This window comes from Myotis nattereri (genome assembly GCF_964212035.1).
Source record: "Myotis nattereri genome assembly, chromosome: 2".
In the NCBI taxonomy this organism is placed as follows: domain Eukaryota; kingdom Metazoa; phylum Chordata; class Mammalia; order Chiroptera; family Vespertilionidae; genus Myotis; species Myotis nattereri.
This window is the reverse complement of record NC_138076.1, coordinates 82,853,770-82,881,444: the sequence shown is the minus strand read 5'-3', so window position 1 is coordinate 82,881,444 and position 27,675 is coordinate 82,853,770. Positions and strand designations below refer to the sequence as shown.

The following is a 27,675-nucleotide window of genomic DNA, read 5'->3' as shown; positions in this document are numbered from 1 at the left end:
ATAATTAGTCACTGAGAAAGGAATACAAGAGGTAGAGCTGTTTAGAGATGGCTGGACAGTACACAACAGAGAATATAGTGTTTGGTTTTTCTCATGTTAAAGTTGAGGTGTCTCTAATATCTAATTAAAATGCCCAGTAGGTTATTGACAGATATGGAGTTCAGGAGAGAGATCTGAGCACAGGTACACATTTAACACTTTAATCATAGTGTCAGAGTTGGGCTATTGGCAAGGATTAGATGACTCAGGAAAGTGTAGCATGGTAACAGAAGATGGCCAAGAACAGCAAGGTCTGAGGCAGGGAGGGCAAATGCCTCGCCCGTATGAATGTCATTTTCCTCTTTGCCTACAGTATCAGGCATGATTAATTGATCACTGCCCTATTTTTTTTTTCTTTTTTAAAATATGTGTTTATTGATTTCAAAGAGAGGAAGGGAAAGGGAGAGAGGGATAGAAACATTTACGATGAGAATCATCTAATCATCGTTCGGCTGCCTCCTGCACATCCCCTACTGGAGATTGATCTGCAACCGGGGCATGTGCCTGACTGGGATTCAAACTGTAACCTCATAATTCATGGGTTAATGCTCAACCACTGAGTCACACCAACTGGGCTGCCCTACTTCTCAATGAGTCCAATTTCCATTCTGATTTCTCTTTTTTTTTTTTTTGTTAATCCTCACCTGAGCATATTTTTCCATTGATTTTTAGAGAAAGTGGAAGGGAGGGACTGAGGAGGAGGAGGAGGAGGAGGAGGAGGAGGGGGAGAGAGAAACATCGATAAGAGAGACACAGATCCATTAGTTGCCTCTGGCACGCACCATGACCTGGACCAGGGATCGAACCTGCAATGGTACATGCCTTTTACTGGGAATTGAATCTAGACCCTTTGGAGCCTGGGCTGATGCCCTAACTACTTAGCACACCAGCCAGGGCTCTTATTTTGGATTTTCAAAGAAGCCTGTTTTTTGATACCCGATTGTTTAGAGACTTTCTAGTTGTTTCTAGATTTTTCTGTTACTGTTTCCATTTTGATCAGAGAACATACTTTGTGTGATTTTAGTCCTTTGAAATTTAATAATTCTTGCTTTATGGTCCAGCCTGTGATCTATTTTGGTGACTGTTCCATGAACAATTAAAGAGAATATGTATTCTGCTCTTGTTGAGTAGAATTAGGTTGAGTGGCTAATAGTGTTTTCATATCCTCTCAATCCTTACTTCTATTCTTAATCTTAGCCAAAAGGTTAAGAAGTGATTGTCTTTACTTCCCTACCTTCTGTTTTCCCCACGCCACACTCTTCTGTCAGCACTAAGAGAAATATCCTATCTAATAAAAGCCTAATATGCTAAGTGTCTGGTCGTCCATTCAATCAAAGTGTAATATGCTAATGATATGCTAAGGCTGCTCAACCGCTCGCTATGACATGCACTGACTACCAGGGGGCACACAGTCGACTGGTCGACCAGTTGCTATGACGTGCACTGACCACGAGAGGGCAGACGCTCCAACTGGTAGGTTAGCTTGCTGCTGGGGATCCAGCAAATTGGGACTGAGCGAGACCAGCTGAGCACACCCTAGAGCCCTCCCATGGTCCCTCCCCGGCTGGCCAACCTCCTGCATCCCTTCCTGGCCCCGATCGTGCCTGGGTGGGGTCCCTTGGCTTGGCCTGTGTCCTCTTGCAATTCGGGACTTCTCGGGGGATGTTGGAGAGCTGGTTTTGGCCCTGTCCCGCAGGCCAGGCCTAGGGACCCCACTGGTTCATGAATTCATGCACCAGGCCTCTAGTATTAATATATTAATCCAAATGATTTTGGATTTGTCAATTTCTACTTTTACTTCTGCCAGTTTCTGGTTCATGCTTATTCCTCAGCACCCTCTTGGCCAGGTCACCACCATAGGTTTGCTGTGTTCCTTCACAAAGAGTCACAGCTCCTTTTAGGGAACTTTCTAAATATACCTCCTCTGCTTGCTCTTTCTCTTGTGCCTCCAGGCTTAGGGGTGGTAGTGGCTTTCTGTTACTACTAGTCCCATTCTTGTTGGTTTTCCTAAGCTCTGCCCAGACCTGCATACATGGTTTCTTTATTATGCTGTCCTCAGTTTCTCAGTTTGAATGTACCATCTGTTTCTTGCCGGGACCCTGATTGGTAAATGGATATGTTTAGGATAAGCATTTCAGTCAGTGGGAAAATCCAGTTCAAAAGCCTGAAATGAGTATGTGTCTGACATGTTTAAGGAATAGTGAGGCTGGAGTAGACAAAGTGAGGAGGACACTAGGAGGAAATGAGGTTTGAGAGGAAATGGGGGAGCCTCATCAGAATAGCCTTTTAGGACATTGCAAAGACTGGAGGGTTGACCAGAGGACTGACGTTACTTGTTACTTGATTCCTATTTTATTATGATCACTGTGGCTACTCTGTTGCGAATAAACTGTAGGGTGCAAGGTTTGAAACAGGAGATCTGTGAGGAGGTGAGAGAGAATGCTGATTAAATGAGAAAATGATTTAACTAGTAAACCTCTAACTTGGGTCAGCATTTTGGTGGTAGAGGATGTGATGAAAAGTGGATGATACTGGATATATCTTAAAGACCAATTCAATGGGATTTCCTGATGGAGTATGAGAGAGAAGAGCTAAGAATGGCTGCAAGAGCCCTGGCCAGTGTGGTTCACTTGTTAGAGCATCGGCCAGGCCACTGAAGGGTTGCAGGTTCAATTCCAGGTCAGGGCTCATACCTAGGTTGCAGATTCCATCCTCTCATGAAGGCAACCATTCGATGTGTCTCTAACATTGATGTTCCCCTCCCCGCCTCTCCGTGAGGATTAACAAATAAAACAAAACAAAAAAGAATGGCTTCAAGATTTCTGGTTTGAGTAACTGGAAGGATTACATTGCCATCAGCAGAACTGTGGAATACTGTGTGGATGGAGCACATTTTGTGGGAAGATCATAAGTTCAGTTTTTTGTTTTATTTTCAGAGAGGAAGAGAGAGGGAGAGATAGAAACATCAGTGGTGGAAGAGAATCATCGATTGGTTGCCTCCTGCACATCCCCCATTGGGGATTGAGCCCACAACTTGTGTATGTGCCCTGACTGGAATCAAACCACGAGCTCCTGGTTCATAGGTCGATGCTCAGCCATTGAGCCACGCCGGCCGGCTAGGCAGAAGTTCAGTTTTGAATGTTAAGTTTAAGTTGACTATTAGGCGTCTCATTGTCTGTTGGTATGGATGTTTGGAGTTCTGTGGTCTGGGTTAGAGATATAAACTTGGAATCAGCAATATATATTAGTTGCACTTAAAAGCATAAGACTGGGTGAACACATCAAGGAGAGGTTATAGGTAAAATAGAAAAGAGGCTAGAACTGGGCCTCTGCACCCAATGTTAAGAAATTAAGAGGAAGAGAAAGCAAAGATGACTTGAGAAGTTAGAGTGAGGTAGGAGGAAAATAGAGGAGACAAGGGAGCAAGGAGGAGAGGGAAAGGGGATGGAGAGTGAGGTGGGATCTCCTATTGTGAGCCTTGACAGGAAACAGGGCCTTGAGTCCACTCTAGAAATCACAGGGACCTGCCTCATGGCAGCGAGGCTATGGACAGTAACTTAGGTTTGGCTAATTAAATGCCCCTACCCAAATGAATCATGAGGGAGTTACACAGAGGCTGCAGGAGCAGTCGCTTATGGCAATGTTCTTATTATAAGATGCTTCTGAAGACTTAAGACTAAAGATGAAGAATCATGATTTCTGCAGCTTAAGATAGTGTTTTTACAACTTTTTACAGGTTTGAAAAATATCAAACTAAAATTGGAAAAAGTTGTCCTCTGCTCCTGGTGTCCCATGGTGGATTTAGTGTTGCCAGGGGCAGTATCTCAGTGTGTTTCTCCTGGGGAGTGACTTTGACTCTGTTTCCTGTTGCCTTCCTGCTGTGCTTTGGACTAGATTCTGAGCCTCGGCCGCTTCAGTGACCTATGGTTTTGTGAGTTATCCTATATAATAAAGAGGTAGTATGCAAATTGACTGTCACACCCTCACAAGATGGCTGCCTACGGCCAGGCCAGCAGGGGGGTTAGTGAGGGACAACCAAACAACTGAACAGCAGGCTGCATGGGGCGACCAGGCTGGCAGGGGGGTTAGTGAGGGACGACCAAACGACTGAACGGCAGGCTGAGTGGGGTGACCAGGCCGGCAGGGGGGGCAGTTAGGAGTGACCTGGCTGGCAGGGAGGGGGCAGTTAGGGGCGACCAGGCCGGCAGGAGGGTCAGTTAGGGGTGCCCAGGTAAGCAGGCAGGGGAGCAATTAGGAGCCAGTAGTCCAGGATTGTCAGAGGGCAGTTGGACATCCCCTCAAGGGTCCCAGATTGGAGAGGGTGCAGGCTGGGCTGAGGGACATCCCCCTTCCCTATGCACGAATTTTGTTCACCAGGCCTCTAGTTTCATATAATTGCTGTAACAGAACCTTTTACTAAGCTACTTTGAGATGGCGTTTCTGTTACAGTAGTTATATGAAGGAGATCACAGAAACCATGGTTACTTAGAGTCAAGATTAAATGAAATAACATAAATAATGTATGTATAGCCCTAGCCAGTTTGGCTCAGTGGATAGAGCGTCCTCCCACAGGCTGAAGGGTCCTGGGTTCTATTCTGGTCAAGTGCATGTACTTCGGTTTCAGGCTCAACCCTGGTTGGGGCATGTGTAGGAGGCAACCAATCGATGTGTCTCTCTCACATCAGTGTTTCTCTCTCTGTCTCTCCCCCTCCCTTCCACTCTCTATCTTAAATAAATAAATAATGTATCTATAACAATATTTGCCAAATAGCCAGTACTCAATAAGTCCTCAGTTAACTGAGTAGTCTAGTTCAGAGGAAAATTCTTTTGATTTGTACAAGTGAACTCTAAATATATATCTTCTGTATCAGAAAGTATACTTGGGTTTTGCACAGTGTTTCTATATTTCTGTCAATTTAACACATACCTGTAATATATTTATTCATCTACTAAAACTATTTTCCCCACAGATTTATAAAATCTTTATTTGTAAAATCTGTCTCATGGGATTATTTTGGGAATGCGTGAAGTACTTAGAAGAGAGTAATCATTTAACAAGTGTTGACTGTTGTTATTATTACCATGATTTAAGGCCTTAGTCTCCAGGTATCTTACTGGCTCGAAACCCGGCAGTGTAAAAAGATGTGTCACAGCTTCTTTTATTGAGTCTTTGAGCCCTTTCCAAATGAAGTTCCAGGTGCAGATGGTATCAGTATGCCTATTTTGCTGTTGGAGAGAGCAAAGCAGAGATTGTTCAATTTAGTCTGGCACTTTAGAAGATCAGCCAGAAATTAATGTTACTTAAAAAAAACTAGAACCATGTAGAAGTTATTGAGAACTTTTGCTCTGTTTTGTTTCATGTAGCATTCTTAGCATACATGCCACTGGGCTTTTGTTCATTTTATGTACCTAGAAATATTGAATTTTGGGGTTATGTTGCTAGTGAACTTGAAGTTGTATGTAGTGAAAATAAGAACCTAAAAAGGTTGCAGATATACCTTAACCCCTGTGGATGCTTTGGATGATCCTAAACAAAATACTTCCTTCTGTATTGTTATTGACTCTATTAGTATTGCTATTAATGAGAAAATAAAGCTGGTTAATATGCATATTTTATTGTATTTCACCTTTTTTGCTAATATAGCATTTAAAATGTGAATTTCACTGATGCTTCACTTCTTTCCAGAACTTGTACTTTGGATAGAAGTTTAGAGCAGCAGTCGCCAATCTTTCGGACCTCATGGACCACCAGTGGTCTGCGGACCACCGTTGGCGACTGCTGGTTTAGAGTATAGTGTTTATGTGCTTGACAGAGACTGATGTGTGGTACATTTTGTAATATCCCTCTTTGTAGGTCAGGAGAATCATTGTTGGGGAAGGCATAGGGTATGTTTTTCTCATTTGTCTCTTGTAATGCTTGTGTTTCTTTATTCTCTTTAGGTGACACAGTTAGTATTGGAAATGTATCCTACAAGTTGAAAACTCCTAAGAGCCCGGAACTTGTGCCACAGAACTACAGTAAGAAATAGTTATTTATTTATGAATTAATAATTTTTAACTTTTCATTATGTGAATTTTTAAACATATACAAAACTAAAGAGAATAATATAAACCTGGTGTACGTATCATTTAGGTTCAGCATTTATCAGCATATGCCAGTTTTCTTTTACCTGACTCCGTTTTTTGTTCTGGAATATTTAAAACCTGCCCCCGACATTGTACCACTTCATCCATGAATATATTAGTAAAACTTGTATTTTTTTATATACTACTAGAGCCCCGATGCATGAAATTCATACGGGGGGGGGGTGGGGGTGGGGGCGGGTTCCTAAGCTCAGCCTGCACCCTCTCGCAATCCAGAACCCCTTGGGGGATATGGATGTCCGACTGCCGGTTTAGGCCTGAATCCGCAGTGGGATAGGGCCTAAACCGGAAGTCGGACATCCCTCTCACAATCCGGGACTGCTGGCTCCTAACCACTCGCCTGCCTGCCTGATTGCCCCTAACCACTCTGCCTGCCTGATCATCCCTAAACACTCACCTGCCTGCCTGATCGCCCCTAACCACTCTGCCTACCTGCCTGATTGTCCCTAACCGTTTGCCTGCCTGCCTGATCGCCCCTAACTATTCTCCTGCCTGCCTGATCGCTCTAACCGCCTCTGCCTCAGCCCCCGCCGCGGCGGCTTTGTCCAGAAGGACGTCTGATTAGCATATTATGCTTTTATTATTATAGATTATTTCTTTTTTAATTAGGATAGAATTACATACAATAAAATGCATAGTATTCATTTTGTTTAGTTTTGATAATGTTATAAACCTGTATAACCACCAAGATTATGTTCATCACTGAGTGTTCTTTTGTGCCCCTTTCCAGTTACTCTGCCTTGAAAACCACTGTTCTGTTTTCTACTATGACAGATTAGTTTTGCCTGTTTTTCAGCTGTATATAAATAGAATCCTATAGCATGGTATTTATGTGTGTGTGTGTGTGTGTGTGTGTGTTTGTGTGTGTGTGTAACTGTCTTCTTTCCATCAAGGTAATGATTTTTAGGTTCATCCATGTTGCTGTACCTATCAGTTTGTTCTTATTGCTGAGTATTATTCTGTTGTATAAATATACCACATTTTGTTTATCTGTTCTCCAGTTGATGGACATTTAAATAGTTTCCATTTTTGGACTGTTATGAATAAGGTGCTATGAACATTCCTGTACAATTATGTGGTCATAAGTTTTCACTTCTCTTGAGTAAATAGGAGTTGAGTTGAGATGTCATAGGATAGATGCCTGTTTAACTTTATAAGATACTGCCAAACAGTTCTACAAAGTAGTTGTGCCATTTTACCCTTTGAGTATGTAACTAGGAGTGGAATTGCTAACTCCATGTTTAATGTTTTGAGGGATTACCACTCTGTTTTCCAAGCAAGGTGCACATATTACATTCCCACCAACAATGTGTGAGGGTTCCAGTTTCTCCCCATCTTCACAACACTTGTTTGTTTTATTATAGCCATCTATCTTTGTGGGTGTGAAGTGGTATTGTTGTTTTGATTTGCAGTCCACTAATGACTCACAGTCACTTCTTTGCTCAAAATCATGCCACTTCTTTTCTCAAAATTCCGTACATGACTAATATCTTAGGAACAAAGGTCAATCCTTACCTTTCATGATCTAGTCTTAGCCTCATCTTTTGCCACTTTCCTTTCCCTATTCTCTGTTTCGGTCATTGGGCACAAAAACAGAATTCCTTTTTGTTCATTCTTCATATTCTTCCTCTAGACTACGTACTCCTTGAGGGAGAATATCTCACTTTCATCTAACATAGATTCTCATTTACTTTACCTCCCAAATGGCTCTGTAATCTGTCTTCCCTACTCTGTTCCATTTTCCTTTTACTGTATTTTGTTTAAAATATATTTTTTATTGATTTCAGAGAGGAAGAGAGAGGGAGAAAGAGAGATATAAACATCAGTGATGATCCTCTTGAACTGAGGATCGAGACCGCCACTTGGGCATGTGCCCTGACTGGGAATCAAACTGTGGCCTGCTGGTTCATAGGTTGACACTCAACCACTGAGCCATAACAGTTGGGCTCTTTTACTCTACTTTAAAAAAAAAAATCTTTATTTTTGAAAGTATTACATATGTCTCCTTCCCCCCTACCCCCTGCCCATTGACCTCTCCCAGCCCACTCCCACTCCCAGCACAGGCCCTCTCCCCCTTATTGTCTGTGTCCATTGGTTATGTTTATATGCATGCATACAAGTCTTTTGGTTGATCTCTTACCCCCCTCCTCTCGTCTGCCTTCCCTCTGAAGTTTGACAGTCTGTTGGATGCTTCTGTGTCTCTGGATCTATTTTTGTTCATCAGTTTATGTTGTTCGTTATATTCCACAAAGGAGTGAGATCATGTGATATTTATCTTACTCTGACTGACTTATTTCACTTAGCATAATGCTCTCCAGGTCCATCCATGCTGTTGCAAATGGTAAGAGTTCCTTCTTTTTTACAGCAGCATAGTATTCCTTTGTATATATGTACCACTGTTTTTTAATCCACTCATTTGCTGATGGGCACTTAGGCTGTTTCCAAATCTTAGCTATTGTAATTGTTCTGCTATGAACATAGGGGTGTATATATCCTTTCTGATTGGTGTTTCTGATTTCTTGGGATATATTCTTAGAAGTGGGATTACTGGGTCAAACGGGAGTTCCATTTTTAATTTTTTGAGGAAATGCCATACTGTTTTCCACAGTGGCTGCACCAGTCTGCATTCCCATCAGCAGTGTATGAGGGTTCCCTTTTCTCCACATCCTCACTAGCACTTGTAATTTGTTGATGATAGCCATTCTGACAGGTGTGAGATGGTAGCTCATTGTCATTTTGATTTGTATCTCTCAGATAATTAGTGACTTTGAGCATGTTATCATATGTCTCTTTGCCTTCTGTATGTCCACTTTCAAAAAGTGTCTATTTAGGTCCTTTGCCCATTTTTTGATTGGATTGTTCATCTTCCTTTTGTTAAGTTGTATGAGTTCCCTATAAATTTTGGAGATTAAACCCTTATCAGATGTAACATTGGCACATATGTTCTCCCATGCAGTGGGCTCTCTTGTTGTTTTACTCTGTTTTTTTTGAGATATTTTCTTAGTGGTCCACTTAAGATTACAATTAACAATTTAACTTAAAACAAACTTGTTCAGATTAATACTAACTTAAATTCATTCAATAGTATACAAAACTTCACTCTGTTCCCTTTCCACTTCCTTTGTGCTGTCATTGCTATACTAATTATAGCTTTATTCATTAAACATTTACTGGCACAGTAAGAAGAGTTACAAACAAAAATATGTTTATGCTGTCTTTCTCTTTGCATATGTGCAGTAAAACCTCGATGTAATGGACTAATTTGGACAAGGGGGTGTTCGTTAAAGCCAAAAGTTCATTATATAATAAAGTAGGTTTTCCAAACATGTATGTTAAAAAATTGACAAGTTAGTTTACTGTTTTTACTTATGTAGACACGTTTGTGTAATTACAATTAAGTACGTATGAAAAATTTAATTTCACAGAAAAGTTTTCCATATGCATTACTATAATTTTAAATTTATACTGAATAGGCCTAGTAAATGTGGGCACTCACCAGTCACCTCTAGTAAACAAATGCACATGGCTAAGGCGTGGCTCACCAGCACTAGTTAAAACTGCTGCAGAAAGTCTCGCCAAACATCAACAGAACAAGTGAAGGCTTGATGCGATGTGCTCACGCGCTACTCATTTCCTGAACATTATTTGTGAGTGGTGACTCTTGGATTTAAATATGTAGACTATAGTTGTAGGCATGTAATATTTACTGATGTCGGCAAATTACTATATTGTTTTTTCCAACATATGACCTATTTGCTAAAATTTGTTGAAAATAACAGTGAATTAATAACAAAAAAAATAACCTGTTAATTTAATTATAAGCAAATCTTGGTTAAAAGCATTTAAATTAATAGGGTATTAATTTTCACATAAGACATATGGACCGGAAAATTTGTCCATTTAATATGAGGTCCATTAAATTGAGGTCCACAAAACTGAGGATTTGATGTAGTAACTGTGACTGGTATTCTTTCTTTGTGTGGATTTGAGTTACATCTTGTATGCTTTAATTTCAGCATGAAGGAAGGATTTCCTTTAGTATTTCTTGTAGGAGAGATCTGCTGGGGATGAGTTCTCTTAGTATTTGTTTATCTGGAAATTTCTTGATTTTGTCTTTATTGCTAAAAGATAATTTTACTGGATATGGAATTTTTGTTTGACAGTTTTTTTTTTCTTTTAGCACTTTGAATATGCCATATTACTGCCTATGGCCTCCATAGTTTCTGATGAGTCATTATTAATTTTATTAAGGATCCTCCTCTGTGTGATGCATCACTTTACTTTGTGCTATCAAGATCCTCTGTTTGGCTTTGGCTTTTGATAGTTTGGCTATGGTATGTGATAACAAATCTCTTTGGGTTTTACCTTTTTGGAAGTTGTTGAGCTTTTTGCATGTGCAGATTAATCTTTCCCATCATTTTGGGGGAGTTGTTTTAGCAATTATTCTTTATTGTTTTATATAATTTTAAAAAATTTAAATTTAAAACAAGACTAGTATATTTGATTTATTACCAAGGTAATTCTAAAAAGGTAATGGTACTTAAGTTATCATGCATTAGAGAGCAATTTTTAAAATGACCATCATTGTTGGTAGAAAATTTTTTTCCTTGTAATTTATTGTTCTTTCTTTCTTTTTCTCTCTTTCTGGGACTCTCAGTATGTGTACATTAGTATATTAGATGGTGTCCCATGGATTTCTGAGGCCTTTTTTAATTTTTTTTTTTTTCTGTTTCTTAGACTGGATAATCTTAGTTGACCTATATTCAAGTTTGCTTGCCCACATCTGTTGTTGAGCTCCTCTAGTGAATTTTTAAATTTTACTTATTGTACTTTTCAACTTCAGAATTTCTACTTGAATTTTTTAAATAATTTGTTTCTTTTTGATATTTTCTGGTGAGATATTGTTGACAGGCTTTCCTTTAATTTGTAGACATGCTTATTTTTAGTTCTTTGAGCATATTTGTAATAGCTCATTTAAAATGTTGTCTACTAAGTTCAATGTCTGGCTTCCTCAAAGATAGTTTTTATTCACTGCCTTTTTTCCTCTATGTAGGGGCTATAATTTCCTATTTCTATGAGTTTCTTATAGATTTTTTGTTGGAAGGCAGCCATATTGAATAATATAATGTGGCAACTCTGGAAATCCGATTCCTCCCTTCCCAAGGTTTGTTTTTGCTTATTGTTGCTGTTTGTTCACCGACTTCCATGGATTATTTTTCTAAAGTCTGTATTCTTTGTCATGTGCAGCCACTGAAGTGTCTGATTGGATAGAAATTTCTTATATGCCTTGAACAAATAAGTTCTCTCAGCTTTGCCTAGGATCTCTGTGTGCATGTTGGGCATGATTTGAGTGTTCCACAGATGGCTTACAAGTGTGTCTTAGCCTTTATTTCCTGTTGTGTAAAGCTTTAGAATCAGCCAGCTGTGTGAGATTAGGTCCTTCTCAGGATTTTCCTGACGTGTGCATGGCCTTCTAGACAGCTAAGCATACACTGGAGCTTTTCAAAGCTTCCTTTGGACATCTCATTCCCAGGTTTTCCTTTTAAGTTTTTTTTTTTTTAAGTCTTTGTCATTCTTACCTTAGCTCCAACAGGTTTTGCTCCCTCAGGCAGCTGTGTTGTTAAGCACGAGTTGCTGATTTTTCTTTGACAAAGACCTTAGGGTAGTGCTGTTTGCACACAGGGAGTTCTGAGAGGGTCAAATAAAGACAAATTCTAAGAATGGAGCTTTTCAGGGAGCTACTGTACAGGTCAATATAGATAGTTCCTTGGAGGTGGGGCTTTGAGGAGCTCTGACCCTGTTCTGGCCCCCTCAGTGGTTGCCAGACTACTGGTTTTCACCATTGTTGTGAGCAGTTGGTGTTCAAGACTATTAAAGAGATGGGGAGAGAGATGAAACAGGGCAAGTTAAAACACCACAAAGCTCATTGTTCTTAGGGAGGTTCACCCATTTTTTCTTGGATAAATGTCAGATTGTTGAAAGTCTTCTGTTAATTATTAGAGTTCTGAAAAAGTTCATTTTTGACAAATCTTGCCAGTGTTCTTATTATTTTTATGGAAGAGTGGGTTTCAGAGGTCCTGAGCTTTGTTGATACTTTCATTACATTCCATTTAAAGCTAAAGAGCTTTCTTTACATATTTGAGGAAAAAATCAGGATTTTCCCTTCAGCAGGTTTGGGATCTGAATTCTGGTGAGATTCCAGAGTTTTTTTAATGTTTTATATCTCAATCTCAAGCTCTACAAACCATAGCCAATCTCTTTGCTTTATAGCTGCCAGATCTTTGGATTACTGGTGAATTCTCTTTGCTATTCAGTCCTCTATTCTGCGTTTGCAATCAGATCTCTCTTTCTCCTATTGCCCTGCCTCTATTCTTCAGAGGCCATGTCAGTGAAGATCAAGAGTGCCTCAGAAGGATTTATCTCAGCTCTTTTATCTCAGCTTCGTCCTTGAGAACTGCTACCTTGCACTGGGTGAAGTCCTGAAGTGCCTTGGAGGGATTTCTGCTGCTTTTTCTGTCCCGCCTTCAGCCTTTTGTGTGTTGTTGACTTGCTTTAAGGAGAAAGGCCCAGCATTCTTCAGGAAGGATGTTTCTCAGCTTCTGTCCTTCATCTGGTTTTTACTGTATACCCCTGTATACTTAGTGAAGGCCAATGGAAAAGAGTTGGTGGGTAGGCGGAGATTTTCTCTGTGACTGGGACTTCTCAGTAGATTAATTTATCTGCCAGGCCGTGTGTGTCCATTTTAAGTTTGTTAAAAGTTTAACTTGTTTGTTGCTTTAAAAATTTTGTTTTTATAAAGTTTACCTTGTTTATCATGACACATCTATGGCAGATTCTTCCTCGTCTTGCCATTGTACCAGGGATGAAAACCAGCTCTGTGTCTTTTCTGTCCTTGAGAGGGCTCATTACTTTTTAGAATTTAGTTCATTAAGGTTTCTTTGTATCCTTACTTGTATGATGTGTTTTTAAGAAACTTGTTTTTGATTGATTAACTGACTTGTTCTGGTTGTTAGATTGGAAATGAAATGCTCTTGTAATTCTCTTTAAGCTAACTAGAAGTGATAGTTACTTTTAATGTTCATTGTTTATTAGTTATGCCTAATTATGTTATTGTAATAGATAGGCTTTCTTTTCAGGGTTGAGACTAGTGACATGATTCTTTAGTTATTATACTTATCTAGAGAAAAATTAACAAAATATATCTGTAACACCTTACATGCCATAGGTACATAATAATTTAAAAAAATCACTCATTTTTCTGATTTCTGGCTTTTTTATTATGAATGTGGCTAACTTTTTAAATAAACTTCAGAAATGAGGAATAATATCCACTGTTAATAGACAATAGGAAGACTTTTATGTAGTCTGAGTTCTATAGGTTAACAACTTACTTAGAGGGAAATTATATTTAAAATTTTGCCAGTACTACTTTTTAGATGTGTGAATTTCATTTTCCTTTTAATTTTTAGATATGTTAATTTCTGTAGTCATTTAACTGCTCTGAGTCTCCTTGCGTATATGGGGATGATCATTTCAACCTTATGGATATATCGTCAGGATTAAGTCAAATAGCACATGTGAAGTGTGTAGGATAGTGCCTGGCACGTAGGGCTCAAATCAGTACGAATTCCTGACACACCATTCCCCAGGCTCCTGGTTCTTGTTCCCTTTCATTTTCCGTCAGTCCCTGCTTATGACTCTGTTGAGTATGGCATTACTGAGGGCTGCTCTGATTTTGCCTAAGACATGTGCTAAAGATATTTATTCTTTATCAGTCTTACTCTTAAAAGATTAATCTGGAATACAGTTTATCTAGATTTGATTTTGAATTAGCCCTGAGGTAGTTTGCAGGATCACAAATAGCATAGACTCTTCAAATAAGCTTTAATTTAATTTCAAAGATCAAACTTAATGTATTTATAGTGTGGAAAGAATGTTGGCCTTTTCAGTCTCACCTAAACATGAAGCATAGTCATTGTCTGATAGCTTTCAATAGAGGATAGCTATCTATCCCTTCTTTTTTTTTCAATCTTTACCCAAGGGTATGTTTTTACTGGTTTTTAGAGAAAGAGGAAAAAAAAGAGAGAGAGAAACATCAATGTGAAAAAGAAATATTGATCTGTTTTCCATACCAGCCACAATCGGGGATCGAACTCACAACCTAGGTATGTGCCCTGACTGGGAATCAGACCTGCAACCTTTTTGGTGCACGGGATGAACCTGTAACCAACTAAGCCACCCAGCCAGGGCATCTCTTCTTTTCTTTTACTTACCTTTTCTTTTTTAAAATCATTTCTTATTTTTAATTACAGTTGACATACATTGTTGTATTAGTTTCAGGTGTACACCCCAGTGATCAGCCATTACAGGGCATCCCTTCTTTTATTATTTTAAAAAATATATATTTTTATTGATTTCAGAGAGGAAGGGAGAGATAGAAAGGGAGAGAGATAGAAACGTCAGTGATGACAGAGAATCATTGATCAGCTACCTTCTGCATGCCTCCTACTGGGGATCGAGCCCGCAACCTGGGCATGTGCCCTTGAGTGGAATCGAACCTGGGACCCTTCAGTCCACAGGACGATGCTCTAGCCACTGAGCCAAACTGGTTAAGGCAAGGTTATCCCTTCTTTTAACAACTAAGATGCTGTAGTCTACTATCTGGGGTCTGTTGAAATATTTTGTCATAGTCACAAATGTTTAATCACTTGGGGGATCTTATTAAGTGAGAGAATTAATATTAGCTTTAAGGATTCAGTGGATCTAAGCAATAATATAAATTTTTAAACTTACAAACATAGGCTTTGAATGAATGTATTTTTATGTTTTGCAAGTGTAAAAGATATCTATTTTTAAATATAGGAAAACTCCCATAAATTGTCACCAAAACCCCATTTTGGTTATTTTCCATTTTTATTACTGTTTTCATGCATCTCTTATGTAATCAAAAAGTTTCACTTTCTTTGGTGTTGCCTTTTGAAATTTATCTGAAGAGAGTTTATATTAAAGCAGTTGGATGGTCCATAGGCACCAATTTGCATTTTCTGTGCTTGCTATTCATTCATTATTATTCCTACCATCTCCACAAGATAAGTATCCTTATCTATTATTTTTTGTATATCAAGATGATGATGCAGCCCTGGCTGGTGTGGTTCTAGTGAGAGCGTCAGCCATCACAACGAAGTGTCACAGGTTCCATTCTTGGTCAAGGGCATGTACCTGGGTTGCAGATTCCATCCCTGGCCCTGGAAGTGGGTGTGGTAGACAACCAATTGATGAGTCTATCTCACATTGATGTTTCTCTTTCTCTCCCTCTCACTCCCCCTCCCTCCCTTTCACTCTCTCTCTAAAAAAAAAAAAAAAAATCAACTGGAAAAATATCCTCAGGTGAGGATTCACAACAACAACAGCAAGAAGATGTTGGTGCATGTCTCTTATGTTTTACCCAGTAGGAGGTTGTTACATAGTTTTTCTTATGAACAACTGTGCCCAGTTGTTAGAAAAAGACTGTTTGGGAGTTTGTTTAACTTGAAATAGTGGCTGAGCTAAATCAACTAAATCTTATGCATCCTCATAAGTATTATGTGGTTGCTACATATTGGTTGGATAGGTATATTGTATTGCATACTATAACATATTTTTTACATCTGTTTACTGTATTAAGTTAAAACATTGTATTCTTTGAACTATTTCTGCCTTCTCTTTCGGACAATTTCCCAATGGGAAAATTATAGTTCTTTTGTTTGCTATTACATGATTGATTAGAAATTATGGGTTTTGGTTATTAGAAAACTTTGATGGATTTTTTTTCCTCTCTTGGAGCTATTTAAAAAGTATTTTGGAAATGGTATTCTGTTGAACTTTGATAATACATTGCTTTGCTTCCTGTATTTATGCTTCAAGTTAGCTTTTTGCCTTTTGAATATTTAATATTTTCAAATGAGACATAAAATGATAGACTTTGGTTAAAGAAAGGAACTTTAGCAATTATTATTCTCTCTGAAACTCCTTTTATAGCTAGGAAGGTAGGACCATGAGAAAGAGGTCCGAAGACTCATTAATTAGTAGCAAAACCTAAATTTCCTGACTTCAGTTTGATTTTTCTTTCATAGTCTATCTCAGTGTCTCTGGCTACTGTTCTTTAAAATAACTCCTGGGGGGAAAAACAAACACAAACAAACAAACAAACAAACAAAAAACAAAATAAAATAACTCCTGGAGTATGAAAGAAAGTCTTCTAGAATTGTGAAAAGTTATTGAAAAATATTGGAATAGCTGAGGCATGGCAGTGCTATTTATTTCTGTCTTTATCAGAGTTAGTATTCGGAGCACTGAAACTCACTGTTGTCTTTTAGTAATGAAGAAATGAAAATCACAGTGTTGAAATATGAACTTTGATATTCATATTTAACATTTCTCTAATAGAAGGGTAGAAATCCTTCTAACTGGCCTGGCCGATACTGTAGACTGGAAATATTTGTAAGTGGAAGTCTGAAATTCTATTAAAAACCCCAGGAAAGCATATTACCTCATCAAAGTAAAATTTCTTCAATTGGTGACTGTCTGATTGAGATAATGAATGCTTATATTTTACAGTCAGTTGTCACAGTGTTGGGCACAGTAGGCCATCTTTTCTGTCTCCAGCATCTATATAGCCCAGTGCCTGTCACGTAGTGGACACAGGAGTTGGATTGCTCTTCAGTTTTTTATTATCTAGGTTTTTCCACCTCCTGCCTTGACCATTATAACTTCCCCTTATCATCTTAGCCCCTGGTCTCTCACCTGCAGGTATTGAAGTGGATAATTAAAGCTTTTCTTCCCTTTTTGTATGAAAGCTGAATCTTATCGCTTAGATGAAATTGACAGCTTTTGATAAGAGATTTCCTTCATGTTTTTGTGCTTGAAGTTAAACTATATAGTATCAAAGTTGGTATTTCTTCCAGGTTTGCCTTATGAGGTTGTGCTCCTGGGTAGCAGTGTTCAATAGATGACTTTAAACCTGACCTTCGAGATATTTCAACTTCCTTATATAACTTTCTTGTTGCAGTCTGTGGATTAATTATATGTGAGGTCATTTAAGTTTTACTGGACACACTGACCTCTTATCCAGGCAATTAGGGCCCACAAAGATATTTTGCAAGAATTACAAAACTGCTTTTAAAATGTTTTGGCATAAAGTCAGCAGGATGAGAGGTGTTTTTTTTGTTGTTGTTGTTTTTTTTTTTTTGGGGGGGGGGTCGTATCCTTTGTTTTTAGTTTATAAATAATTTTAAGAGGTTTGAGAAACTTACCAGCATCATAAATGACAGAACACTATGGAAAAAACTGTCATTTTTGTGTAAATGTAGATGATGTGGAACAGCCATTGCAGCCCTTGTCAGCTGTAATGAATTAGTGACAAGCTTACACAGATGGCCTCCAGGAAGGTGTGACTAAGATTCTCTTACTTAATAGAGTCAGAGCTTGAAAAACAATCTTCGAAACAAGGCCTCCAATCCTTAAGCTTTACCTTATTTTTAATGGTTGCACTAATTGCCTCTCATTACACTAGAATTTGAGGAAAGGATTTCCTTTGAGATTTCTTTAGATGTATTTTAAAAAATAGATCTCTCAAAAGGAAGAGTTCCATCAGAAGAGTTCCATCACTTTAAAACCCTTTAAGGTGGCCTGAGGTTTCCTCTAGAGTCTCTTCAGCAATCTTTATTCGGTGCCTAATTTTTCTTCAGTCTTCTTTCTCCCAGGCACCATATTCAAGATAGCTCAACATTTTTTGATGCATTTTCTTTTCTGTTGAATGACTGTTGTTGTTTTCTGCAACTTTCATTGCAGACATACAATTTTTAAGCTCTATAATATGTTATATAGGTTTCTTTGGGTCCACCTGGTAATTCAGTCACCATTTATGACATTGTTTAAAGAGAAAATGACTTCAAGCAATAAACCATGTAACTCAAAAATCACATTTTTAATGTATATATAACATACAATAGACAGAGGATTAATACCCATAATATACAACTATACCTTACAAGTTGATGAGAAACATCATGTGATCCAGTAGAAGACAGGCAAAGGATTTAAGTAGGCATGCCACAGGAAATGAAGTCCAAATGGACAATAAGTGTATATACATGTGTTCTAACAATGGTTAATAGTTAGAGAGATACAAATGATACAATAAAATAGAACTTTTCATGCATAACGTGGGTCAAAATTTAAAAGTATTGTAATGTTTAGTACCTACACGGTTGCAGAGAAGTGTCATTTTCATACATTGGTGGTGTAAGCATGAGTACATATGACCTCTTTGGAAAATAATATAGTCGTAACTATTAAAAAATATACATACCTTTTGATGTAGAAGTCTCTTTTTAGGTTTTATCCATTAAGGAACAAACCAGCACATAAAAGAGGATATTTGTACACAACATAAATTGCAGCATTTTTGGTATTTTTGGTAGTGACAAAAACTAGAAGCTATCATAGTGAATCAAGAGGAATGATTGGATAAATTATTATATACCCATGTCATGTTATCTTCTGCAGCTGTTTAAAAAGATTAGACAACCAAGAGGCTGTCCATGTGATATTGTTAAAAAAAAAAATTGCAGACTGTAGAGTAGTATATAAAGTCTGATACCATTTTTGTTTAAAAAATTTTTTTTAAACACCTTTTACAGGTATTCTATATTCAGAGAGAAATGTTGAAGGATATACTTCACGCTCTTAAACTTTTATTTCCTTCTGGTGTATTGCCTTTGGAGTGGGATTAAGAATAGGAGGGGTTAAAGATAGATCATTAAAAAATTTTTTTACATCGCTCTAGCTCAGCCGTGGGCAAACTACGGCCCGTTTGAAATGAATAAAACTAAAAAAAAAAAAAGACCGTACCCTTTTATGTAATGATGTTTACTTTGAATTTATATTAGTTCACACAAACACTCCATCCATGCTTTTGTTCCGGCCCTCCGGTCCAGTTTAAGAACCCATTGTGGCCCTCGAGTAAAAAGTTTGCCCACCCCTGCTCTAGCTGGTTTGGCTCGGTGGATAGAGTGTTGGCCTGCAGACTGAAGGGTCCCAGGTTCGATTCTGGTCAAGGGCACATGCCCGGGTTTCAGGCTTGATTCCCAGTAGGGGGTGTGCAGGAGGCAGCCAGTCAAGGATTCTCTCTCCTCATTGATGTTTCTATCTCTCTCTCCCTCTCCCTTCCTCTCTGAAGTCAATAAAAATAGCCAATCTAATAAAAGAGAAACATGCAAATTGACTGTACCTTCACTACGTCACAAGCCATGCCCACCAACCAATCAGAGCGACTATATGCAAATTAACCAAACCAAGATGGCAGCCGGCAGCCACAGACCTGGAGCAAGGAGGAGGCTTGGTTGCCCCGGCAATGGAGGAAGCCAAGCTTCCTGCCTGCCCTGGCTGGCTGTGGCCTCCGCTAAAGGCAACAAAGTTTCAATTATAGAAGATAAATAAATCCCAGATACCTGCTTCCAGCCAGCCTCCACTGGGAGCTTAGGTGGCTGGGGGCCATGGCCAGCCTGCAAACAGCCATCAGCCCCTCACCCAGGCTGGCCAGGCACCCCAGGGGACCCCCCACCCTGAAGGGGGTGTGTCCAGCCTGAAAATGGCCCTCAGTCCCTCACCCAGGCTGGCCACACTCTCATGGGGTGAGGGTCCCCATTGGGGACCGTGGCCAGCCTGCAAACAGTCATCAGCCCCTCACCCAGACTGGCCAGGCACCCCAGGAGGATCCCCCACCCTGAAGGGGGTGTGTCCAGCCTGAAAATGGCCCTCAGCCTCTCACCCAGGCTGGCCAGGCACCCCAGTGATGACCCCCACCCTGAAGGGGCTGTGGCCAGCCTGCAAACAGCCATCAGCCCCTCACCCAGGCTGGCCAGGCACCCCAGCGGGACCCCCATCCTGATCTGGGACACCCTTCTGGGCAAACCAGTCAGCCCTCCCCCCCCCATGCACCAGGCATATAATAAAAGGGTAATATGCAAATTGACCCTAACAGCAGAACAACTGGGACTGACTGGTCACTATGACACACACTGACCACCTGGGGGAAAATGCTCAATGCAGGAGCTGCCCCCTGGTGGCCAGTGCGCTCCCACAGGGAGAGCTCAGCTCAGCCACAAGCCAGGCTGACGGCTGCCAGCACAGTAGTGATGGTGGGAGCCTCTCCCGCCTCCTCAGCAGCGCTAAGGATGTCCGACTGCACCTTAGGCCTGGTCCCCGCTGGCAAATGGATATCCCCCGAGGGCTCCTGGGCTGCCACAGGGATGTCTGACTGCCAGCGTAGGCCCGATCCCCTGGGGAGTGGGCCTAAGCCAGCAGGTGGACATCCCCTGAGGGGGTCCCAGACTGCGAGAGGGCACAGGCTGGGCTGAGGGCACCCCCTCTCCCCGAGTGCACAAATTTTTGTGCACCGGGCCTCTAGTATAAAAATAAATAAATAAAATAATTTTTTTTGTTACATTTTGGATTTTTCTTATGATAAGTATTAGCCAAATCTAATAAAAAACCCATGTTAAAAATGAAAGTTTTTTCAAAGTAAAGAATACATTCATTATGTTTTAATTGCTTTTTCTCTAATCTGACTTATAAAAATAGAAAGTTCATACTTTATGTTTAAAGAATTTGGACTCATTTGACAGGACCTGAAAATTCCTGGTTCTTCTGAGATAATGTTCATAACCAAAGGTCATTCCTTGGTTTCATTTTACAGTTTTGGTTGTCAATGTCTTGTCACGAGTACTAAGACCAACAAATATATCTTTAGTAAATTATCTTAACTTAGCAACAACTTATAGATAAGCACTTTGGGAGGCTGAGTTGCAAATTGAACTTTGGGTATTTTGTGATTTAATTTTCAGTCAAAATATTCTAATATATGTCACCTATTATATTGCTACTTTCTCTATCACAGTTCTCCCCTACTTCCAGTATGGCTATTATTATTTTGCAATACAGTTTTTTTAAAAAACCTTTGTTCCTATTACAAGAATAAAAACAGTCAATATAGAAAACTTGTAAAACACTAAAAATCACAAAGGATAAAACCCAATCATTCATAAGCCAAATAATAAACATTGTTAAATTTTAATTCACTATTATATTTTTTAACAGTGTGACTAAATATCAGTTACATATAATAAATTTCATAGCTTTAAAATGTTAAATTTTCCAAATTTTGGCATTCTATATAATAAAGAGGTAATATGCAAATTTACCATCACATCCTCACACAAGCTGTCCGCCCCCATATGGTCACAAAATGGCTGGCAGGGGAGGGCAGTTGGGGGTGACCAAGCCTGCAGGGGAGGGCAGTTAGGGGAGACTGGGCTGGCAGGGGAGGGCAGTTGGGGGCGATCGGGCCAGCAGAGGTGTGGTTAGGTGGGAATCAGGCAAGCAGGCACGCGAGCGGTTGGGAGCCAGCAGTCCTGGATTGTGAGAGGGATGTCTGACTGACGGTTTAGGCCTGATTCCCACAAGCCCAATCCCCTGGAGGGGTCCCAGATTGGAGAGGGTGCAGGCTGGGCTGAGGGACAACCCCCTCATCCCCCAGTGCACAAATTTTGTGCACTGGGCCTCTAGTATGTGTATAATCATGAAACATTACTATAATAAAAATACTGATTACATAAATTCATTACTCCCTCAAAGTTTACTTGTACCCCTTATAATATACCTAGTTCCTATATTCTCTGGGAATCATTTATCTGCTCATAGATTTATTTGAATTTTTTAAAATTTTATATAAGTGGAATCATACAATATATTCCCTTTTTTTCTCGTTCCTATCAGCATACTTTTTTTGAGATTCTTCCATGTTATATGTCTTAATAGTTCATTCCATTTTTGCTGAGTAGTATTCCATGGTATGGAAATAATGAAATTTGTTTATTCATCTGTTGATAGATTTATTGTTACCAATTTGAGGATCTTGAAATAAAGCTGCTCTGAACCTTCATGTACAATTCTTTGTATGCACATATGCTTTCTCTTTGTGTGTGTAAATAGCTAGTAGTGAATGGGTATATCTCGTGGTAAGTATTGAACTTTAAGGAACTGTCATTCTGTTTTCCAAAGTGGTTGTATTATTTTATATTTCTACCAGTAATGAGAAAGAGTTATAGTTCTTCCATATTCTTGTTATCTCTTGGTATGATCAGTCTCTTTAATCCCCTTCCATACTTGGTTCTTACTGACTGAAGGGCTGGATGAGGGGCTTTACTGATCCTCACAATAACCATGCTCAGTAAGTATTATTCCCTGTCTTTTGAAAATTAGGAACCTTAGACCCAGAAGATTCAGAATATTTGTCCAAGAATATTGGTAAAGGACAGAAAGAGAAATCACAACTTGGTCTGTTTGGCTTTTCATTATGGTATATTATGTTGTCTCTTGGGACAGTAAGAAAACCTCACTAGTTTTGAAGGATTTGTTATAACAGAATTTGAACTATGCATAATTTTCTGAAATTTTAATTTATGTATATATCTCACAAATTTGAGTCTGTGGAGGCAGAAAATTATAATTTATGTAGCTTTTGTAGAATTATTTTAAAGTCCTTGAATATGCCTGGGCAAAGATAGTACATATTTTTTTTTTTTGAAATAAGTATTGGTTAGGAATTGAATAAGGCATTTACCTCAACATGAACCAGATGTTTTATTCTTACATAGAGAAGGAAATTATAGAATATAGGATCAAGCTCTCTGGAATTATTATGACATAATTGTATTACTATGTGGACTCCTAGAAGGTAGCTTCTTGTGCCTGAAAACACTGAGGTTGGGGATTTCTCTCATGCACGGGGCTGTGTTTATATTAGGTTATGCATGGCAGTTTGGCAGTTTGTTTTGCAGATGTTCCTAATGTACAGTCTTACATCTTGTTTCTATTTCTGGAATGCTTTTAAGTATGACTCATGCCTTCTTGAGGCTATCCTAAAAATACAGCTAGTTTCAAGCATTAATGTAAAATACGCCACAGACACCACACAGCAGTACGTAATGCTTTCTCTCACTGGTTTAATGCAATTTCCTGACAAATATTTTCTTTGACAAAATACACTATACTAAAATATAAGTGGAAATGGGATTTAAAATTTTTTTTTTTGAGAAGTGGGTCCTTTGATAACATACTGTAAACAACAGAATGAATTTAAAATTTTAATAAAAGGAGTTAAATATGCTCTTGGTATCACCAAAATCCAAGAAATAGTATTAATGTTCAGAAAAGCAAGTCTACTAAATTTAGTGGACTCAGGTGAGGTCTACACTTATAGGGAAAATATTGGACCTGAAGAGAGAGCATGTTAAAAAGATTTTGGAAGGGCAATTAGACATATGGCTGGAATGCAAGCTTTGGACTAAAACAGTTTAGGTCTAACTCCTGGTTTATGCACTTATCACCTGTGGACAAAGGGTAATGAGCATTTAACAAATGCTTATATGGTAGTTACTATATTATCAGACATTTCTAAATGCTGATTTAATCTTCATAACAACTTTATAACTCAGTACATTTATCATCTCCATTATACAGTTGGAGAAACTGAGCACAGAGGGTTTAAATAGCTGAGTAAGGTTACATAGCTAGTAAACAGAATTGGGATTTGAGCAGTTCAGTTCAGGTCTGTATCCTTACATATTATATGTTGTGAGATCCAGATGCGACACTATACAAAAAATCATTTGTATTTTTACCTGGTACTTGACAAGAATGAAATAAATTATAACTATTATCATTATTATTGAGGGGCAGTAAAAGAAGGAAAATATTACCAATACCATTTGAAACTATGAGAATCTGATTCCATGCCCAGATAACCATTTTCCCGAATTTATCATTTATTGTATTTTTTCTTTTTCAAGTACTGTTTTATTGTATATGTGTATATTTATAATGAATTCAATTTGCTAGTTTATTGAGTTTTATCAAAATAGTACCAAATGTGATATATTCTGAGAATTAATTTCTTCACTCAATATTATACCTTTTAAGAGTTAAATATATTGTTCGAAGTAGTGGTAGTTTATTCTGTTTTTGTCTTTATATAACATTCAATTGTGTGTGTTTTATCCATCTCCTGCCTTTAATTTTATTTTGAATAACATTGCTATGAGTATTTTATATGTCCCCTAATGTACAGGAGTGAGAGTTTTTCTTATATACCTAGGAATGCACCTGCTGGTTCACTGGGTGATTTACAAATGAGCAAACACAAATTAATTGTATTAACTCAAACATTTCAGAAAATGCTTAGGCAGAAGATGAGCAGATTGATGGGTGATTTAATAGTAGACTTAGAAGGGCATTAAATGGAGTAATCTTCTATTCCCAAAAGAGTTGGTATAGAAGAATAGACAATTTCTAAAGAAGGCATTTAAGTCTTCATAAAACTCTTTTTTCATAAAACTTTTTAACTGTGAAGTTTGAGATCTCACATCTCACTGCCAACTAAGTTATAATATAGTTTTCTTAAATTTTAAAAGACTACAATAATCATTAATTGTCTGGGATGATTTTATCATATCCCCTTTTAGAACAAAAGGGGTGGACTATAAAACTGAGATAAATAAGATACTATTCTTTATATCATACTTGAAAATCACTTTCATTCCTTTAGTGACACTTACAGATGAGTGTTCAAATGTTCTTATAAGCTTTTAAGTGTTATGTACCTCTTTGTGATATCATAAACTTTGTCCTGTTTTAATATTGATAATGATGTTTTTATTGTAAAACAGTGTGAAAATTCACCAGGTGTATGTATCAATGGATGTGTTTATGCATGTGTGTATGTATTTTAATATAATATACAATTCTCATTGATTGCTTGGAGGTTTATATTATATGTAGTAGTTTGATCTGCATTTCACTTTATATTCCCTCTTCCCTCCCTTTAAAGTTTCAGACTCTCTGGCTCAATCTGTAATTCAGCATCTAAGATGGATAATGCAGAAGGATCTCCTGGGGCAGGATGTCTTTCTAATAGGACCTCCTGGGCCTCTTCGACGCTCTGTTGCTATGCAATACCTGGTGAGCAGTCAATTCTTGTGCATTCCTAAGGGTCTTAACATTGATAAGTTACGTTGAAAAATTAATTAAGATTAAGAATTTATAAAAATATGAGGATTAGTCATTACTGAAAAAAATTGTTAATGTTGGAGGCTGATTTGTTTATAAATAGTTTGGAATAAGTTATTTGCAAAGCAAGTGTGTAATACTTTTCATAGCTTTAGCAAATCTTTGTTGTAACTAGAAAGTTCTCCACTTCCAGTGGAAAGGAAATACAAATTCAGTCAATGAATAGCATATAGAATCAGCAACTCTGAGATCACAAAACAAAACTTAGTTTTATAATACTTAGGGAACATTCTCTTATCTCAGATCCACATTTTAAAAGGCCAAATAATTCTCTTGACTTTTTGATATAATATGGTCTTTAGAAAGAGAGCCTAGGGTTTGCAGACTATCTCATGTGTTATATGCTCTCTTTTTTTTTCTTTAAATAGATGAGAAAACCAATTCATTAAATTACTCACTCAAGCTCTCTTCATCTAGGAAATGATGGAGCTAGACTTCAAATCACATATTATTTCCCCTTTCTGAAATGTTATCCTTTTAAATGTTTGCAGTTCTATAAGCACATTGTGAAGTGAGTTGAAGTACTCAGTTTTCAATCCAAAATAAAAAATATTACAAGACTTCTTTTTATTTTGTCTTCATTAATAGGTATTGTTCTAGTGATTCGAGGAAGAATGTTATCAAATGAAGTTGCTTTGCTCTGAATATACTTTTTAGGATGAAGAGAAAAATCTTTCTTAAATTTTCCTTGTGTTCTTGATATTAATTCATTAATATGCTGTTGAAATATACTTTGTGTACTCTTTTATGTCACTGGTGAAATTATTTTGTTCCTCACAAAATCATGTAGGACAGGAATGATAATACAATGAGCAATTCAGAACCTAAGTACTTCTAGCCCATAAATCTCATATCTTTTGTTCCTAGAACCAGTTTGTGAGGTATAATGTGCCATTGTATGCATTGTATCCCTATCCTCACTTTATTAATATACAAGGCAAATCTGTCTTATTTAAGAATGCAGAGCCAGCTACCGAGAATTCAAATTCTAGAACCTCTTCCATTTTAAGATGTGCACTTTATACCTGGCTAATTTCAAAGACTACAATATCTCACTTTGTTTTGATTCTGGCAAGACTTGGAAGCTTGTTTGGAAGGAATGTGGAATGAGAAGGGGTAGGAGATTTTAGGAGTCTTCTTGGTTAAAAATGCAACATAAGTTTATAAGGGTGATGTCTTTATGTTAAAACAAAATAAACTTTAAATTGTGAAATAGATCTGAGGCAGCTTTAGGATGTGGAAATGCACCTAAGAAAACTTACTAGCCTAAGCTGCCTCGCAAACTCTGCAGTGGGTACTATGCTTAACTTAGTAATAGCCACAGAAAAGGAGGTCTATAAAAGCAGAAATTTGGGGGCAAGCCTGCTGAATCAATGAGAAATTAAGTAGAAATAATCTGATAGTCATGTTTATATTTATGTCATATATAAGCGGTTCTATAGATAGTTTAAAAAACCCAGCAGACCACTGCTGCCTCCTCTACCTGCTCCTTGGGTGCTGTTTCTGAGCTCGCTCAGACTGCTTCTGTGCAGCAGCAGCAGCTTGTGTGCTCGTTTTGGCTGATGCAGAGTCCTAGGAAGCTGTCAAAACTGCATATATCCTTGATGTGGCAGTTCAGGGTATTACAATGGTACAATCTATCCTATCTAATAAAGAGGGAATATGCTAATTGACCCTCACACCATTGCAGAGATGGTGGTGTTCACAGCCAATAAGGAGGGAATATGCTAATTGACTGCCCCACTCTCAAAGATGGTGATGCCCACAGCTAATAAAAAAGGAATATGCTAATTGACTGCCCCATCCTCAAAGATGGCAGCGCCCACAGCAAATAGGGAGGAAATATGCTAATTGACTGCCCCACCCTCAAAGATGGTGGTGCCCACAGCCAATAAGGAGGGAATATGCTAATTGACTGCCCACCCTCAAATTTGGCAGCACCCACAGCCACAAAATGTCAGTGCCCTGTCCCCTCAGCCTCACTGGGGTGGCAGGCGTGTGGCCTGCCTCCAGAGTCCCCCAGTCCCTTCAGGCCCCCAGCCCCCCAGGGCCGACCCAAGGCACAGGCAAGCCTCAGATGGTGACTGCCCAGCCGCCCAGGGCCGGCCCGAGGTGCAGGCAAGCCTTGATGGCAGCTGCACAGCTGCCCAGGGCCACCCGATGCTCAGGTAACCAGGGCCGGCTGAGGCTTGCGCTGCCGACAGTGACAGCAGCAGAGGTGTGATGGGGGTGTTGCCTTCCCTGATCACCGGATCGCCTCCGGCCCCTAAGGGCACTAAACTGTGAGAGGGGGAAGGCTGGGCTGAGGGATACCCACTCCAGTGC

The 27,675-nt window shown here is 38.8% G+C and overlaps 1 protein-coding gene across 1 annotated transcript in view; it reads left to right on the top strand.

The window, feature by feature from the left end:
• Positions 1-27,675, top strand: part of VWA8 (von Willebrand factor A domain containing 8) — a 392,708-nt gene that overhangs the window by 19,175 nt on the left and 345,858 nt on the right. The window contains exons 2-3 of the mRNA XM_081082746.1: positions 5,980-6,057; positions 25,112-25,242. Coding sequence (XP_080938872.1) covers positions 5,980-6,057; positions 25,112-25,242 — 209 coding nt within the window. The remainder of the gene's footprint in view (positions 1-5,979; positions 6,058-25,111; positions 25,243-27,675) is intronic.